This window comes from Prionailurus bengalensis, chromosome B2 (genome assembly GCF_016509475.1).
Source record: "Prionailurus bengalensis isolate Pbe53 chromosome B2, Fcat_Pben_1.1_paternal_pri, whole genome shotgun sequence".
Taxonomy (NCBI): Eukaryota; Metazoa; Chordata; class Mammalia; order Carnivora; family Felidae; genus Prionailurus; species Prionailurus bengalensis.
Window position 1 is genome coordinate 136,559,601 of NC_057349.1, and position 19,447 is coordinate 136,579,047.

At 42.3% G+C, this 19,447-nt stretch overlaps 1 protein-coding gene and 1 long non-coding RNA gene across 2 annotated transcripts in view; one reads left to right on the top strand and one right to left on the bottom strand.

Annotated features, from left to right (window-relative positions):
- Window positions 1-19,447, top strand: part of CCDC170 (coiled-coil domain containing 170) — a 101,854-nt gene that overhangs the window by 63,060 nt on the left and 19,347 nt on the right. The window contains exons 6-9 of the mRNA XM_043592623.1: window positions 1,872-2,189; window positions 10,443-10,643; window positions 15,898-16,071; window positions 18,436-18,678. Of these exons, the coding sequence (XP_043448558.1) occupies window positions 1,872-2,189; window positions 10,443-10,643; window positions 15,898-16,071; window positions 18,436-18,678 (936 nt within the window). The remainder of the gene's footprint in view (window positions 1-1,871; window positions 2,190-10,442; window positions 10,644-15,897; window positions 16,072-18,435; window positions 18,679-19,447) is intronic.
- LOC122490106 lies at window positions 13,642-17,919 on the bottom strand. The gene is made up of 3 exons (XR_006299087.1): window positions 17,363-17,919; window positions 14,138-14,299; window positions 13,642-13,758 (listed from the first exon to the last, which is right to left on the bottom strand). It is a non-coding gene; the product is annotated as an uncharacterized LOC122490106 (long non-coding RNA).

Below are 19,447 nucleotides of genomic sequence, written 5' to 3' on the forward strand. Positions count from 1 at the left end.
AAAGAAGTAACATCTTTCCTGTCTTCAAGCTGTTGGTGGAGATACATTCTTTCTAAAAGTCCAGTTCTGATGCAAGATGGATGAGTGCATTTTAACTAGTAGCCTGAAATGTTGCTGGCCTGTTTAGATGTGGAATCTGTTATTCAAAGATACTGTTTGCTTTTTGTTGTTTTTGACTCTAACATAGTATTAAAAACTTGTTTTTTTTTAATGTTTATTTTTGAAAGAGAGAGAGAGTGGGGGAGGGGCAGAAAGAGAGGGAGACACAGAATCCAAAGCAGGCTCCAGGCTCTGAGCTGTCAGCACAGAGCCCGACGTGGGGCTTGAACTCACGGACTGGGAGATCATGACCTGAGCCGGACTCGGACGCTCAACTGACTGAGCCACCCAGGTGCCCCAGAAATAGAGAATCTTAACCAGGCTCCATGCTCAGCATGGGGCCCAATGCAGGGCTCAATCCCCTACCCTGGGACCATGACCTGAGCCAAAATCGAGAGTTGGATGCTCAACTGACTGAGCCACTCAGGTGCCCCATTTTTTAAAAATGACTTTAAACTTGTCCTTTTTTTATGCCTCTTTGCACCATTCTGGATTATAGTAAATAGAAGTAGCTACACAGGTAGCCTCCCTTATGCCCTTCCTTTATTTTTGTGAACCTAACAATACACATTATATTCTTTAAAATTACTGTTCTTGGGGTACCTGGGTGGCTCAGTCGGTTAAGCATCTGTCTTCAGCTCAGGTCATGATCTCACGGCTTGTGGGTTCTAGCCCTGCATTGGGCTGTGTGCTGACAGCTCAGAGCCTGGAGCTTGCTTTGGATTCTGTGTCTCCCTCTCTCTCTGCCCCTCCCCTGCTCATACTCTGTCTCTGTCTCTCAAAAATAAACATTAAAAAAATTTTTTTAAAAATTATTGTTCTCAGTATGGTACTTTATTTCCCTCTACTTTTATTTCTCCCACCCGCCAAATAGATATTTCTGTCTCTTTTCTTCAGGTTCTATCAGTTTTATGAGACAAGAAGATACACAGTAAATGAATATTGAAAGCAAGATCTGATTCTCCTTTATGCAATGATGTTTTTATGAAAATGCTACTGTATTATTTAAAAGAGTATTACGGAATCATCTTTATTCAAACAATTTTAGAGTGTAGGTAGGACTCTGAGGGTTTCCTGTTTATTCAAAATCAGTTTCCATGTATATCAAACTTTACAGCAGATAATCCTGTAAACATTTTCTGAATATGGATTGCCTCTACCAGATGTTAGCCAACAACTTGTTTTTGTTAAGTCTTTCCAGAGGTCCACACAGAAAAGGCTTATATGCCAGTTTCCTTCTTTTCCTGGCCCTGGTTTTTTATCCCTTCTCTTTTTTTAGACACCTAAATTTACCTGACAGAGCCCTTAAAATTTAATTTTTTTTAATTAAACAATTTTTAACGTTGGGGTACCTGGGTGGCTCAGTTGGTTAAGTGTCTGACTTCGGTTCATGTCATGATCTTGCAGTTCACAAGTTCAAGCCCTGCGTCGGGCTCTGTGCTGACAGCTCAGAGCCTGGAGCCTGCTTTGGATTCTGTATCTCCCTCTCTCTCTCTCCCCCCTTCCTCCACTTGCTCTCTGTCCCTGTCTCTCTCTCTCTCTCTCTCTCAAAAAAAAAAAAATTAAAAAATAATTAAAAAAAATTTTTAATGTTAAGCTTTTAAAATTTACAATTTTTATGAAGAGATGGTGGGGAATTTACAGTTAAACAGGGAATGTCGTGATTTAATCCTAACTCCGTGAAGTCCGTAAGCAAGGTAAACGGAAGGCAAATGCTCGTGTCCCTCAGTGGCTGCTAAGGTACCTGTCTTCACTTTCTGTACTTGTTTCAGGACCTGCTCAGTGCTGTAGAGACAAAGGAGGCTCTTGAAAGGGAAGTCAAGCTCTTCCAAGAAAGGCTGCTTGCTGGCCAGCGGGTCTGGGATGCCTCGAAGCAGGAACTGAGCCTCTTGAAGAAAAGCTCTTGCGAGTTGGAGAAGAGCTTGGAGGCCAGCCGGGATGCGACGGCAGCCTCGAGAAACCAGCACTCCTCGTTTAGGGAGAAAGTCGCAGCGCTGCTCGGGGGCAACTGGGGCACGGTTGTGCCCACGGAGGATGCTATTTTGGAAAGGATCCGGGAAACGACCAGCCAGGGAGAGAGCAGGAAAAGTGTGAGTGGTGACTTCTGAGGTTCTTAAGGACAGTAGTTTGCTGAGTTAGTGAAAGTATCATTTAAGTGTGGTTTTTATTACTTTCAGCTGTATGTCATGCTTAGGGAGCCTGGGGAGTCACTCAAATGACAGCTAATGACAATGGGGGTTCTGGAGTCAGACCTGACTGTACTGAATCCTGTCTCTACTGCAATACTCGCTCACTCCAGGTGTGCCATGGGCGGGCTCCTGAGAACCTGTCTTTGAGATTCTGTGTTCTCACCTGCTGGACGGGGAGGGCTGAGGGGCCACACCCCTTATCTGAACCCCTTGGGGCCCAATGTGGTTTTGAATTGAGAATTTTTCAGGGTTTAGAAAGGTGAAATAGTACAGGGGACGGTAATGGAGGGAGCTCTCTTTTACACATCCCTCCTCAGTGGGGTCTGAGGCGGCACCCCAGAGTGAACCACATTCATCATTCTGCAGCAGAAGCTGTGACAAATCCATCACACAGAACACACCAGGACTGTGAAGAGCTTTGTGTCACTTCGGGTCAGGGTTTTCTGCCAGCTCCGGTCAGGTCAAGCTTTATCAGCAAGTGAGTTATGAAAAAAGCTGTCTGTTTCCAGATACTTTCGGATTTTGGAATTGCACGTGAGGGTTACCGGGCCTGTAAGAGTATCTGCCCCATAAGGTTATTGCTTGTTGCGAGCAATAAATGAAAAAGAAGATTGTTCTGAAGTCCTTAATGCAGTGCCGGGCACACAATGATGATAAATATTAACTATCGCTACCCTTGATTCTCCTCATCTCCCTCCTTCTCTTCATAACGCATTGGTGCCTGGAACAGTCTTTTAGGGAACCTGTTGAACAAACGGAGATAGATGTTTGGATTCATATATATGACTGAAGCTTGTTTAATATTGCTATCTTGTTTATACTATTAATAATTCTCCTTGGGGCACCCGGGTGGCTCAGTCGGTTAGGCGACTTGACTCTTGATTTCATCTCAGGTCACAATCTCATGGTTCATGAGATGGAGCCCTGCGTCCTGCTCTGTGCAGCACGGAGCCTGCTTGGGATTCTCTCTCCCTCCCCACCCGCTCGCGCTCTCTCTCAAAATAAATAAAAAAACTTTAAAAAAAATTCTCTTTTACTGTCTAGCTTTGCTTAGCAGAGTCAACTTCAGCCTGACTAAATTACCATCAAATGCAAATTACTGAAGCCCTAAGTAATGAGGTTTTAAAGTAAATAATATCCAAATTCTAGGTGTAACTCCATTGTGATCTACCTCTGTGAGTTCATGTTGGTTCAAAGGAGAAATTGCATTTTTCCCTTTTTTGATGTTTCTAAAATACTCAGAGCCATCACTAACTCAGAGTTCAGGGTGGCATTTGAAAATTTCCTTTAATGATAAAACATTTCCAATCCCCTTTAAAAAAATTCTCCAAAATTCATGTGTGCTCTTAGGAGCAAGTCAGGTGACCCCTTTGTCCAGGTGTAGGGTTCTCTTTGTGGATATAAAATGTGCAGGTCTCTGAGGGTAACTCAGTTTTTCTTGTGATTGGTCCTGGATTGCAGAAGAACATTACTTCCAGGACTGAGAACAATTTCATTAAGTTATTTACCTTGTCTAGTAAGAGATGCACTTCAGTAGCTAATGGTCCTTAAGCATTTCATTTTATTGCTTCCCTCTTCTGGTTTTCCAAATGTTTTCCTGAAACTATTTTAATTCAGCATGTGAAGCATGGCATAAAATTGTCAGCGTGATGTATATGTTTATTTTCTGAAGCAAAATGATGTAAATTGGTTAAGCTGGCTGTGCCTTCCCCTACTCCCCATAAAAATCAGAATGATTCAGAGTCTTTTTAGTGCCTTTGTCTGCCTTTTCTACCCTGTAATTTTTTTCAATAGCTGTTCTCACTATTTAAAAGCCCGAAATCAAGCGTATAGCTGGCATCTTGTGTGACTCATCTTCAAGTAAAATCAGGAGAAAATGGATTTCATATATTGTCTTAGAAATGTTTCTAAAGAATGGGAGCTTTGCAGATTGATGAATCTGTTTGTTGAGGGGGCCATACACCCCTGCCAGCTGCCGTGGTTAAACACACACTCAACAGTTGCATAACACCCATGCGAAGGCCCAGTGGTGGGTTCAGGCCGGGCCTGGCAAATTTTGCCGCTTCATGTAGACTCCTACTTTGTGAACCTTGCCTTTCTTATTTTCCCTGTTGCTGTTCATTTTTACTCTCCTGTATTTGCAGTTCTCAGTAGAATTCAGGACACCGCCCACACGCTTTCAGTAAGTCACTTCTATTTGTTCCTGGCTTTTCTGCTTATAGCCAAGTCAAATTCTCTTTTTAAAAGCTTTACTGTTTCTTGGGGTAGTGTTTCTCAGTTTGGCACTATTGACGTTTCAGGCTGGATAATCCTTTGTCATGGGGCTGCTTTGTATGTACATTGTAGGGTATTTAACAGCATCTCTGGCTTCTACCCAGTAGGTACCAATGCCACTATTTTCCCTCTCAATTTGTGACAACCAGTGATGTCTCCAGGCAAATGTCCCTGGAGGATGAAATCACCCCCGGTTGGAAACCAGTCTCTTAAAGGAATGTCCTGCTGTTGGGTTCCTAGGAATTCTAAATGAGTGTTTCGATGATGTTTAGCCTTGAAATTTCAGTACACTTGTAACAGGTGTTTTTGAAATAATGATGTCTTGCACAATGACAGAAAGTTGCGACATTTTCAGATTTTAGTGTAGGTTTTTGAGGCAAACATTTTTTTTTCCTTACTTGAAAATTTTTTTTTAACATTTATTCATTTTTGAGAGTGAGAAAGATAGACCATGAGTGGGGCAGGGGCAGAGAGAGAGGGAGACACAGAATCCGAAGCGGGCTCCAGGCTCTGAGCTGTCAGCACAGGGCCCAACGTGGGGCTCGAACTCATGGACTGCAAGATCATGACCTGAGCTGAAGTCGGATGCTTAACCGACTGAGCCACCCAGGCGCCCCTTCCTTACTTTTAGATGTTTCCTAACCAGCTCATCATCTGGATGAGAAGTGATTATGTACAGAGGAGACAGGACCATGATTGATCTCTATGTCACTTCCTAAATTGAAGACAATTCATACAGGCTTACAAACGATTATCTAGACAGCTCTTTTGTTCTTCTTTAGGCACACATAAGGGTTTATTTTGTCCACTGGAGTGTTTCTTGGTCCAGTGGCTCCAGGTGAGCTGTGGGGACCCAGCCTGATGCCCTAAAGGACCTGAGACGTGCTGTACAACCCCCTGCTCCCTCATCTGATCTGATCATTCTGCTTTGTTCCTAATTCTCCCAATACACAAAACCAAACATTTACCCAGAATCTTCGGCAGACTTCCACTGTCATTTCATTGCCCCAAATTATGTTACGTGGTCACGCCTAGCTATGGGGGCACCTGGGAGAGTGAAAAGATAGAGATTTTGGCTCTCCTGGCATCTACAGTGTCGTAATTTCCTAGGATGCCCATAACAAAGTGCCTCTAACCTGGTGGCTTAAACAATAGAAGTGCGTTTGTATTGTCTCCCAGTTCTGGAGGCTGTAAATCTAAAATCGTGATGTCGGCTAGGTTGGCTTCTTCTGAGGCTATAAGGGAGAATCTGTTCCAGGACTCTTGCCTGGCTTCTGGTAGTCTCAGGTGGTCCTTGGCTTATGAATGGCATTCTCTCTACATCTTCACATTATTTTCCTTCTATTTGTATGTGTCTCCGTGTCCACATTTTCCCTTTTTTATAAGCACACTAGCCATATTGCATTAGGGCTCAGCTCTGTAAAGACTGTATTTCCAAATAAGGTCACATTCTGAGGTACTGGGGGACTTGAACATACCTCTTTTATGGAGAACCCAATTTAACCTGTAACAAAAGTCGACATGGGGCACCTGGGTGGCTCAGTCAGTTGAGAGAGCCCGACCCTTGGTTTCAGCTCAGGTCATGATCCCAGGGTTGTGGGAATGACCCTTGTGTCAGTTGGGCTCTGTGCTGAGTGTGGAGCCTGCTTGGGGTTCTCTCTCCCTCCCCTTCTCTCTCTCTCTCTCTCTCTGTCCCTCAGTCCCTCTCCACCCCCTAAAAAAAAAGCATACACACCGATAATAAGGAAAGAGAATTTGATTGATGTTTTATTCCTGGTCCCTGACAACATATTTTATATACTTCCTGAGTGAAAATTACAGCTTGACTAGTGAGAAAAGAGCTGTATGTCCAAAAGACACTGGTCCTTAAGTGACCCAAGTGGTTCTTTCTTCAGTTTAGAACTCTTGTGCTTTCTTTGGTTTAATCTTAGGGCAAAAGTGTCTCTCTGGTGAAATCAACAACTACTTGTCCTTGGGAAGTGACTGAAATTTTTTAGGGCATTATGACTTCACTTCCCAACACCAGGCTCCTTGTTTTTGAAGGCTAATTTACTTCAGTGCCTTTTTGTTTTTGTTTTTTTAAAAAAAAATGAGGTATGTTTTCTTCATTATAATCCCTCTCCCTTTCCCTCGATTCCCTACATCTCTCGTGTTGAAATCCCTGGCACATTTTGTCCCACGGAATATTAGGGATATGTTAACAGATGATACTAAGAAAAAGAGGAAAAAGAAAAAAGAAAAGCTTATTGACTCTTCAGAGTTCTCGGTGTGAAAACACAACACAACTTCACAGTTTTGGTGAGACACATATGTTCACCCAGGCGCTGGCATTTGATGTTCCCGAGAACCGAGTCAGATTAGAGTGTTAATTTATTTGACTACATTTATGTAAATATCTCTCTGAAAACTATTGGTCATACATGTACTGAGACCCAAAATAAGCTTATGAGGCTAAGTTCTGGGACACGTAGACTATGGAGGGGTTCCCAGCTGCTTGCTCCTTCCTGGACACCGGAATCTTGAGTTTGCAGCTTCTTTACAGTTCAGCCGTCTACGTACCAGTGATTTTAAAAGCCATACTCTGCTGACCCTTCAAGCTTCGTGGAGCACTCTTGGGTCCACACCGGGTGAGGATGCGGGAAGAATCTTGTCACCTTCGATATATCACATTGCGCCTTATTTGTCCTTCCCAGAAAGGTTTTTAGTTAAAAAACAGGCTCTGTGGGCTGCAGATGGTTTGAGAAACATGATCTAGGACAATTTCTGAAGGGCCCCTTTAACGCTTTATGACAGAAGCATGGGAGTGACTGAACCAACATACTGGAGTAGGAATACTGATGGTAAAAATGGATGCAGTGCATTGAACTTCAGTCGGGTGTGAAATACTGTGCTGCTCAAATTATCTAAATTATCATCTCATCGTCAGAGCAAAGACACTAAGTTTCAGACAGGTTGATTACCTGCTTCAGTTAACATGCTGCTAAGTAGTAGAGTGGGAACTTGAGACGGGGACTGTGTGACTCCAGAGACCCCGTGCCACAGTCTGGTCTCCATCAGGACGTCCTCTTCTTTCTTCAGGGTCCTTATCACTACCTTACTTACACTTTCAGCCATTGCCTGAGGTGTCATCCTCAAAATGGGAGGCTTTTTTTTTTTTTTAAATGTAACTGGGCTATTTGCACATTAGTGCATTTCAGATGTTATTTTTTTTTAAGTAATCTCTACACCCGGGGTGCCTGGGTGGCTCAGTCAGTTAAGTGTCCGACTTCAGCTCAGGTCTTGATCTCATGGTTCGTGAGTCCGAGCCCTGCGTCGGGCTCTGCTGACAGCTCAGAGCCTGGAGCCTGCTTCGGATTCTGTGTCTCCCTCTCTCTCTGCCCCTCCCCCGTTACACTCAGTGTCTCTCTTTCTCTCCCAAAAATATACATTAAAAAAAAAGGTCATCTCTACACCCAATGTGGGGCTGGAACGCACAACCCTGAGATCAAGAGTTGCATGCTCCCCCGACTGAGCCAGCCATGCACCCCCAAAATGGGAGTCTTTCCTGATCAATTTCTCTGGCAGGCTTTGCTTTCCTCTGGGACCTTCTTCAGTGTACTGACTGTGGCTAAGTGATTACCCAGTTCTCCATCTCTCCAGCTGAGGATTTCTGTGTCTCTTTTTTCTTTGGTTTCATTCTCTTTGTTAGGTTAACTATGGGGTAGGAGAAGTGTTGAAGGACTTCCAGGTAGAAAGACTCACTTCCTACTTGGAGTCGAACGTGAAACACATTTCCTACTGCGCAGAATCATGTGCTCTGCCTTGTATAATATAATATCATTAAACAGCCCTCCTCCCCCGGGCAGTATCTTGGGGGTGTTGTTTGATGGCTGTTGTTTTGTAGGTGGCTTTGTATATTATACCAAGACAGGCGTAGCTTTCTTTTACATTGAGATCACATCTCTTATTAGTAAGTGCCAATGGTAGGAAGTACAAAATGAGGAGTTCTCAGAGGCTCATATTCTGTAATTAAAATTGAAATTTCCTTGGAGAACACAATTCCTTGGATGTGGTCCTAAGCAGCTTGCCATCAAATATTTGATTTCAAGCACCCACAGAAGTATAGAATTAATTGAATTACAGGCCTGGGACCTGGAGAGCCACAGGAGCACATGATTTGAGCATTTGGAGATGAAGTAGTCTAACCTTCCTGACTGTAGCCACAGTAAGATGCTTAAAATACGAGATAAACACAAAGACATAAAATTGCAAATATAGTATCTCACCTGTATTTTAACAGGGCATAAAAATAAATTATTTGAAAATATTAATAGTTGTTAACCTCTGAGTGGTTTTTTTCCTTAAACTTTTTCTTTTGTCCTTAATGAATCTTTATTTATTTAAAAATTTTTTTTTAATGTTTATTTTTGACAGAGAGAGAGAGAGAGAGAGAGAGACAGAGCATGAGCAGGGGAGGAGCAGAGAGAGAGGGAGACACAGAATCTGAAGCAGGCTCCAGGCTCTGAGCTGTCAGCACAGAGCCTGAGGCGGGGCTGGAACTCACAGACTGCGAGCGAGATCATGACCCGAGCTGAAGTCAGACGCTCGATTGACTGAGCCACCCAGGCGCCCCTTTAATGAATCTTTTATAATGAGTATATATTACTTTGTAATTTTGGGGACCTGGAAAAATTGTTCCTTTCACCGAAGTGGAATTATTTCTCTGATTTGGACCTGTTGGTCCTTAACTTAAGCTCTGAGGGCAATTCAGAGCAAACCCTAGTGTTCTTCCAGATAATAGCTTTACAAAATATTTGAAGATGGCTGGAGTGTTTTCTTGCTTTTTAAAATGGTTATTGATAGGTAAGCAGAATTTTTTTAAACAGAAACTATAAACCTGAAACCATCAAGATATTTCAGTTTCTGTAAGAATGGTACTAAGTAATATGTAAATGTCTACTTTTTTCTTTTTTCTCTTCTGAAACTAACCATCAAAACAAAACATATTTTTCACCCCAAACTTGGTGTCTTTATTAAATTCAGTGTTTCCTGAAGACTGGATCAGGTCGATTCAGTTTGAGTCTTCTCGGCATGTACCCGAGGTCTTTGGTAAACTTACATTCTTATTTATAGGAACGTCAAGACAAAGAGAGAAACTCCAGGGAAGGATGGAAGCATTGGAAAAGTTAGGAGTGTGTGAAGAGAACGGGGGCCTTTAATGGAGAAACTGTGATTTCATTTTGTGGGAGAGGAGGTAGCAATCAGATTGTCCCGCCTTCTTGCATGTAGAATTGCTGTGTTAAGTTTGACCTTCCAAATGCTATAATGATAATATCACTGTATGGGTACACAGCACAGAAGCAGCACCACTGAACTTTGATGCCTGAGTAACCGATACTCAATGGAAAATTGAAAAAAAGCTTGAAAAAATATCTTTATGCACTTGAATTCTGGATAAATTTACTATAAAGTTAACTCACTGTATAATCTTTAATCCACCATATATGGTGGAGGAGTTTCTCTGGAGAATGACACTTGCATAGGTTTTAAAAGCACTTTCTGTCTGAACTTTTTTTCCAGTTAAGCTTTGAGGCTCCTAAATTAATGGCAGTTTTAGGGGTATGTAAATATCACCCATAAATATTTATCGAGTAACCTGTTTAAGGAGTTATATAAAAATGAAGACAAATACCAATAGAAATATTTTATTAGGTAATGAATACAGATTTATTTCAAGCAGAGGCAGATACAGCTATCAAATTACCTGTTTTTTATTTAATTTTTACGAAGAATCTGGAAGTTGGTGTTATAAATAGTTATGTTGCTTGGGTTGAGCACTAGATTTGAACACTTTGGTGCATCCGAAACAAGGCTTATCCTTGTCTGTTTCTTTGTTTCCAGATGGTCTCCCAGCTTGAAGCCCGAATATCCGAGCTTGTTGAACAGTTGGGAAATGAGTCTGGGTTTCACCAGAAAGCTCTTCAGAGGGCCCAGAAAGCAGAAAGCAAGTTGGAGACTCTTCAGGGTCAGCTGACCTACCTGGAGGGAGAGCTGGCTTCTGGAGATGTTTTGCGAGATAACTTGAATTTTGAGAAACAAAAAGTAATAACCCGAGGGTATCTGTGGGGAGAAACATCTGTTACAGTTTAAAATTTTACCTGAAAATGTTCTGAATTTTACAGTACTTCAGTAGAATGGTTAAGTCTGCATAATGAGTAAATGTCAGGGAACAACGTCCTGTTTTGGGGTGTCTTCCTAGTACTTAGGGCTTTCTTGATTCGGATTAATCCAGTTAAACTCAACAGGTATTTGTTGAATGCCGGTTATGTATGAGACCCTGAAGGTTTGAGGGCTAAGGTCTGAGTAACACACAGTTCTTGATCATAAAAGGCTCATAATTCACTTGAGGAGACATTCTAGTCATTTGCTGTGACTATAAAGCTGTACGTGTTGTAACAGATGTATTGATTGACAAAATGCTGTAGGAACTCAGTGAAGGGAATGATAACTTCTGGATAAGAGGAGGATTTTTACAGGGGAGAGGGCAGTGGAGCTCACCCTTGAAGGATAAGTAGGATTTTAGAGGAGCGAGGGTGCGGATACTGTAGGGGAAACAGTGCGAGCAAAGGCGTGAAAGCTCCTAAGTGCATAGTGTAGTCACAGTGCGGAGCGATTGTTCCAGTGTGGCTGGAACACAGCATTCCGGATGGGGTTGTGGCAGGAGAGAAGCCTAGCATGGTTTGGATGACGAAGATTCTTTATTCTAGCTTCTGTAGAATATTCAGTGTAGTAAGTGATTTTGAGCATTGCGGTGTTTTAGAAAGATGACGCGATGTCACGGTGACGCCGAAGTCACAGCAGGGACAGACTCGGGAATGCTCATGGCGATAACCCTGTGTGAGAGAAGGAGAGTACAATGCGAAGGGGCCCCCACTTATGACTTGACCGTGGGGAGACCATCTGTGACCGTCCAGAGGCAGTTAGACTGGCGGAGAGCAGAAGCTCGTTTGCTCCGGGCTGAGGGGTGAGTGCGGAGGAAAGGTTTGAGTGTAGAAGTAGATTCTTAGGAAGTCTGGCGACCAGAGAGAAAAGAGGCAGGAAGCAAGACGACTGAAGGAAGATTTTATTGGCTGGAGGGGGAAGGTACGTGGTTGTGAGTCACAGGAGGAAAAAAAAAAAAGAGAGAGAGAAAAGAAGAAATGGGATTGGGATTGGATTTGGCATGAAGAAGAAATACGCTTAGGTTAAAAAAAATATTCTGGAAACACATTCATCCTCATTTTTCAGCACTTCGGAAAGCCAAGGAAGCATCACGCCTGCATGGAGGGTTGGATAGGCAAAGACACGTAAGAGGTCTGTGGGAAATCCTAGTCTAAGTGGATGAGACAGGTAAATGAGAACACAAGAGTTAATTAATGGAGGGAGGTATAAAATTCAACAGGATCTTGGATAAAGTTTCCTGTTTCTGTGAGAAATGAGATGGAAATGAGCCATCTTCACACAGGAGGTAGCATCACGAGAGGCTTTAAAGAATGAGTAGGAATTTGTCAGGCAGAAGAGGTGGGGGAAGGGATTCACAGTATCGAGAACAGTAGGAGGAAGGAAGGAGTGGAGGTGTGACCTGTTGTGACCTGCTGTGACCTGCTCAGGAGACCAGTGAGGCACAGGGAGACCGAACGTGGTGCCTGGTGAGTCCAGAGGCGTGAGGTGGCTCTGGAGACGGGTAGGAATAATTGAGATAGGGAAGGCTAGTTGCCCAAGGCTTTATCCTGTAGACAATGGGAAGCCAAAGAAGGCTTTTGAATAAAAGAAAAGATTTCTCCGAAGGCAGACTGGCTTTGAGGGCCTAGAGATGAAAGGTAGGGAGCCCGGCTAGGGGATTGTTAGAATAGATAATTAGAATAGAATAGAACAGTAGGTAATAAAGATTTGGACCAGGTAGTGGGGCTATGAATGAAGGGGTAGATTTGACAAATTTGGGAGGGTGAAGAGTATCTGAAAAAGATGTGTTGATTGAAAATTTGAGTTTGAAAGGAAATGTTGCACCTGAGTATAATGTGTTAAATTGGAAGAAATCTGACTGCTGGGCTATCTACCTAGATGTCCCATGAACACATTGCACTAATCATTTTCAAAATGGAAATGATCACCTCCTCCACAAACTTGCCCCCTCCTGCCTCAGGGATGATGACGTAATCTGCCTCCAGCCACCTGAGACAAAAGCCCCAGGGTCATTCTTAATGCTTCCCTCTTCTTAACCAATTCCTAAACACTGTAAATTCCATCTCCTTAACATATCTCAAATGTCACCCCCCCCCCCCATCTCTATATTTAGAGGCAGTGCTCTGACTCCAAACATTATAATCATTTGTATGGACTGTCCAAACAACCTTCCAACAGCTCCCCACTGCTGCCAGGGAGGTCTTAATAAAATGTGTGTCCAATTTTTCTTAAAATTGGCCAGGGGCTCTCTATGCCCTTCAGGCTCAGCTACAGATTTCTTCTTTCCATGGCTAAGCATTCTGTGACCTGGCCAGATCCCTTCTCCAGGCTTTCCATCACCCGTAATCCCTCCGGCCTATGGTGGCAAACTCCAGGCTTCAGGGGACTAACAGGGCCCTGCAAGGGTGTGTGGTGATTGATCTCTGAGCCTGAAGACATCCACATTCAAATTTATAAAAAACAATTGGATGGCCAAAAAAAAAAAAAATTGGGGGCCTCCTTGGCATCCTATATTACATGTTGCTGTTCCCTCCGAGAAAAAGTTCTCCTTACCTTCTTCACCTGGTAATAGCTGTCCCTTGAAGACTCAGTTCCAATGTCACTTCCTCCTTCCCCTTCCTTAGAGACTTAGTTTTCCTTCATGCAACATGTGCGTGTGTCTGTCACAGCACTTACTGACCTAATGTCTTCCGTCTTCTCCAGTCAACTCCAAGCTTCTTGAGATCAGAGGAAATCTTTTTTTTTTTTTCTTTTTTCTTGGTTTCTCCAGCAATTAGGGAAGAGTCAATAAATAGTATTGAAATTGTGAAGAAAGATCTAAAAAGCAAGAATTTTAGGTAGACTGGTGTCTCTTCCCTTTTTATTTTTCATTGTAATGACTCATTAATTTTCGCTGAGCTTGTGCCAAAAGAACTCTCAGTTACGAAAGCAAATTATGTAAATGGATTCCACTGTGGCGAATATTCTGTAGATCACCACCTCTGAACTGCACGTCCTAGTACGGATGACAGGCACGTAAAAGTGAAAAGCAAAGTTGTACAGAGTTTAAGTTTAAATATAGGTAATTGAGGTGCACACAGAATAGAATATATTTATGCTAAACTGTGATTCAAAGAAATAAGTTGTCCAGGAAATCCCTCCAGTGACCCTACCCTTTTGAGGCATAGCCGAGATCTTTGAAACGGGCCCTTGCTATGTGGGGTGTGGCTTGGTCCTGTCCTTATCCCATTTTGCCGGTTGTAGATCCTGGCATGCTAAGTGGATGGGTCACATGTAGACGTAGCAAGAGAGACTTTATGCTTCCACATGGAGGGTCCTGATTCTATTTTATTTACAAAACAAACAATAGCAATTATTTTTACTTTCATCCATACCTTCAAAATGAATAATTCCAAGGGGAGTGCTGACACAACATGAAGAAGTGAGAAACTGGTGATGTGGAAACAAAAGTAGCTTCTGGTCTTGGTCTTGTAGCCCAAGACAGCAACCTACTACCATGTAGCACAGCAGATAAGCAGTACTTCCCGTGACCGTGCCTTACACTCAACAAAATTTGAAAGTACTCACTTACAAATAATTTCATCTCGATGACTAAAAGTATCGATAGTTCTGGGCTTTATACTGGCATGCTTCAGTCACCCAGGAATCATACTTATTTAAACATATAGTCGCCTCAGAATGCCAGATCGATGAAGACTTATTGCAGTGGGAAGAAAGTTTCAAAGACAGAACCCAAATCATGCAGTGATGATACAGAAAGTTCATTGATTGGTTCACTCATCCAACAAGTGCTTAGTAAGCATTCCTCTGTCGGGCCCGATAAACCACAGAAATTAAGTGGAGGATATAAAAAAAAATACTGAATTCAAGGGCTACATGCACCCTGATGTTTTAGCGACATTATCAACAATAGCCAAATTATGGAAAGAGCCCAAATGTCCATTGACTGATGAATGGATAAAGAAATTGTGGTGTGTGAGTGTGTGTGTGTGTGTGTGTGTGTGTGTGAAATAAATAAATAAATAAATAAATACTACTCAGCCATAAAAAAGAATGAAATCTTGCCATTTGTAATGACATGGATGGAGCTCAAGAGTATTACGCTAAGAGAAATAAGTCAGAGAAAGACAAATACCATATGGTTTCACTCCATATGTGGAGTTTAAGAAACAAAACAAATGAACATAGCAGGAAAGACAAGAAGGAAAACCAAGAAACAGACTTTTAACTTAGAGAAAAAACTGATGGTTACCAGAGGGGAGGTGTGTGGGGGGATGAGTTAAACTAAATAAATAAGTGATGGGGATTACGGAGTGCACTTGTATTGAGCACCGGGCATCGTATGTAACTGTTGAGGCACTAAATTGTACATATGAAACTAGTATTACACTGTATGTTAACTAACTGGAATTTAAATAAAAACTTGGAAGAAAAATAAAGAAATCAAGTGGAGGAAGATCCTGGAACGATTTTGTAACATTCACCTGTTAAAAAATGAACCTTGACTTCATTGATATGGCTGTGTTTTACAATATTGTTCCTTAAACTATGTTACATTAAAAACTCGTTAAGACATTTGTTTGGTATAGGAATTTAAGTTTAAAAAAAAAAGCAAAAACGTTGTCCAAGTGTGTTTGTATGGAGAGCTTTGATTTTGGAGTGATCTGTAGAATCCAAGGGGAGTAAAGTGGCCACTGTTGTCCTGTTTTTTTCCACATTTGAGGCCAGGGCCCACTTAGGATGGAAAAGTTGCCATGGAAGGTTTGTGGATGAGTAGATCCCAGAAGCTGGATTAGCCTGGAAGGGACAGCAGCCTGTCGCCAAAGCAGAGAGATGCAGATGTTGTCCGGAGGATGCCAGATTTGTCACATGGCAGGGTTGAGAAGAGTGTCTCATGTTACGTTGAACATCAAGATCACTGACCACGAGAGTCAAGTGAATTTGGACAGGAAGCAGGGCAGGGAGCTGGCAAGGTGGTTCTGGAATTCATTACCAAACACTGGGGTCAGGGGTCGGGCTCCATCCTGGGTTTAATGAGACCTATCTGTAAGTTTGGGAGAAAGAGAAGGAGTCTGTGAGATCACCTGTTAACTTCGTTTTTGTGCCTCATTTTCATTTTTGTTCTTGGGTTTAGTATCTTAAATTTCTGGATCAGCTCTCAGAGAAAATGAAACTGGACGAGATGGCTGCTGAACTTGGCTTTGACATGCGCCTGGATGTAGTCTTAGCTCGCACAGAGCAGCTGGTCCGCCTCGAGAGCAACGCAGTCATTGAAAACAAGACTATCGCTCACAATTTACAGAGAAAGGTAGGGGATACTGAAACTTGCTAGTGTTGAGAGAAAGAATTGCTGAGACACTTAAATATTGAAAAATAGTTTACTTCCCCTTGTATTCATCACTGTGGTTAGGAAACATAAATATGTATTTATAATTTGAGTCTCTGTTTCAAGTCTGAGGGATGGTAAGTTTATCACCTAAGGTTATGTTTGACTGTGAGTCATAGAGACCCAAAATAATGGTGGCTTATATGACTGGATGTGCTTCCTCCCCACCCCCACCCCCATAAGTTTCTAGAAGTAGACCGCTCAGGGTGAGTGTGGCCAGTCTGCTCTGTGAAGTTTTCCAGGAGCCAGGCTCATTTCAGCTCATTAATCTCCCATCCCTAGGGTGGTTCACATCTTTATGGTTCAAAATGGTACCTATGGGTTCCAGACAGAAGTTTGGAGAAGGAAGGGACGAAGAAGAGGGATGCAAAAGAGCATGTGTGAGCTGTCTTTTGATGGAGGCTTCCAGAATTTGCCACGTGAACTTGTGTTCATGTCCCATGATTCTGATGACCGAAATTAATTCAAGGGAAGCTGGACACTGTAGTCCTTTCCCTAGGTAACCACTTGCCTACCTACGAAACTCACTGATTCTATTATTAAGGGAGATGAGGAGAACTTGGGAATATCTAGCAGTCTCCGAGTTGATAAACTCTCTGGCACTGGAGAGAAAAGCGAGGAGAAGCATTTACTTTTCATTGACTCAAAAGAAGAATTAAAAACAGTTTAGACTAAATAAATGAATGAGTAGATGAAAAGGATAAAAATATAATTATTAGTTATATAATTATTGGCATTGGTGAAAGAAAGAGCAAAACACAGATGTGTTCTTATAATAGTTCTTAGGAGAAAATTCTGTGGTGGAATTATAGTGTACAGGCTGTGTCATGGGTCACATCTGGGATTCCAGTTTGGTTCCACCAAGCTGTGTGACCTTGGACAAATTACATGCCTCTCTGTCTCTATTTCCTCATATTTAAGATGGGAATGATATCTACCTCATGAGGTTGTTTGTTTTTAATAAGACCCATTTTTTAAACTCTTGGCTCATAGACTGAGCTATATTCACATTTGACCTCTTCTCCATATACTAGATTTTGAGGAATACTTTATAAAAGACAGCAGATAACCCCTGTGACTGTCAGAGACATTAAACTGAGCTACAGTTCTTTCTGAAGGTCTCCTCAGATAATTGATTTTCCCCCCGATCTCCAACATCGTTCCTTCTGACATATTGTATAATAATTGAAATTACCAGCTGTACAGGACTCACCAGGGTAAATGTGCAGTCGAGGGGAATTTGACATGAAGAAGCTCGAGGAAGTGAGTTTGGCTAGAGAGACCCGAAACGGGCTTTGTTAAAAATGGATCTGGCTATGGACGCTGCCACCATCGTTAGACAAGATACACAAGGCTGCATTTCAGTCTGTCCTTCACACCTCTGAGAAGTGCAGAGTATATAATTACAGAAAATGTGATGGTCCTCAGATCTAACATTCTAGAATTCTGCACGATTCCAATCCCCAACGTTTGCAACAGATGTAAGAGGTTTCTGTACTTAATATTCTCCTCACTAATTGTGACATCACAATCCAGGAGGATTTCTTTTCCCCCTTTAGAGGCCATAATCTTTTTCTAAAATCCATTATAAATTCCTTCATCAAGTTTGATTGTCAGTAATTAGTGCTGTTTGAAGAATTTGTTCTCTGCTTGGTTTGTGGCCGGTATAGGCCAGGCAGATGATAAAGACCCCAGTGAACTGGAACCTTCTTGAAGTCCTTTCCATTTCAAAGGTTTTAAACATATAAGCACAGCTTTCTTTAAATGCTCCCTGATATAACTTACTTTAAAAAGATAACAACTCTCATGTTTGGCATCACTCGGTCTGGTTCCAAGGGATTGAAATTACTCAGTCTCGGTTTTTGGTGCTAACATGCACTCTATTTTCTTTTAGCAAAGACCAGTGCCAGGGGGTGGTAGAGAGGATGTTGTCTCTCTACCCTATTCTGACCTTGATCAGCCCATGTTCGTAGCTTTGAAAGTAATCGTACATGTCTGTTATGGTGTACATAATGTTGGAGGGAATCAGAGGTGGAAAGCCTATTTCTCTGTGCATTTTCTGTGGCTCTTTTGTCTCATGCTTTGCAGCTACAGAATTAGTTCTTGGAAAACCAGGAATAAAAAAATGCAATCAAGAAAAGGAATCCAATAACCTTTTCTGACGGTTTATAGATGAGTCTAATTGAAGTGCAGATAAAGATCAACGTTATCTGAGTAATTCGTTTCTATTTACTGACTGCTCGGTGATTATTTAAAAAAAAAAGATCCCCGTTTGTGTCACATCAGCTCAAGACTCAGAAAGAAAGACTGGAGAGCAAAGAACTGCATGTGAACCTTCTCCGGCAGAAAATTGCCCAGTTGGAGCAGGAGAAGCAGGTGCGTTCGGCCTTGGCGGTAGAGAGGGACGAGGCCAATCTCACCCTAAGGAAGTTGCAAAAGAAGGTGGAGAGGCTGCAGAGGGAGCTGAGTGTGTGTCGAGAATCGAACACGGAGCTCAAAGCCCAGCTGGCTGACACCCATGAGCTTAAGGCAAGTGCCCATCTTCATTCCCTTGTTGATTTTTGCACGTTGCCATTGAGGTTTATGTGGAAGGGTGGCAGTCTTATAACAGACACGCCGGAAAAGCAAAGGAGATAAGGGCTTTCTGTGATCTTCTGGAGTTGTGGGAAAAATGCAAATACTACACAAAATCAGCATAGTAGGCCAATTTAGCGTCTCTTCAATGCTTGGAATGGAGCCATAGTTGCCGTGTGAAAAGCCCATCAAAAAAGGGTGATGGAGGTGACGGAGATTAAGAGGACACTTATCTTGATGAGCCCTGAGTGATGTAGGGATGTATGGCATCACTGTACTGAAATTAATATAATACCAGGTGTTAATTACGCTGGAATTAAAAGAAAAAAAAGGTGATGTTAAGTACAGAAAATATAAACATTTCTTCCAAGTGTGGGTGACTAGGATATTTGGGATCAGGGGTTTATCACGCGGGAATCTGCTTAGCAAGAAATGAGAAAACGAGCACAGCTCTTCACTGAGAAGTCAGCCAGCATTGTGTCCCGTGCCCTGGAGATGCCGTCCGTGTACCCAGAAGTGAGGAAGGGTCCCTGACTGGGGCAGTGTGCGTCCTGGATTTGGAGGGTTCAACTTCTAATGGCTACAGAGAAGAAAGGAATTAACACATAAAAGAATGTAATCAAAATCTTTAAATGTCATGTATGTGTGCCGCTGGAAAGAATATGTAACTTCATATGCACATATCCTTTCTGGCAGAAATGCGTGTCATGAATACAGATGAGAA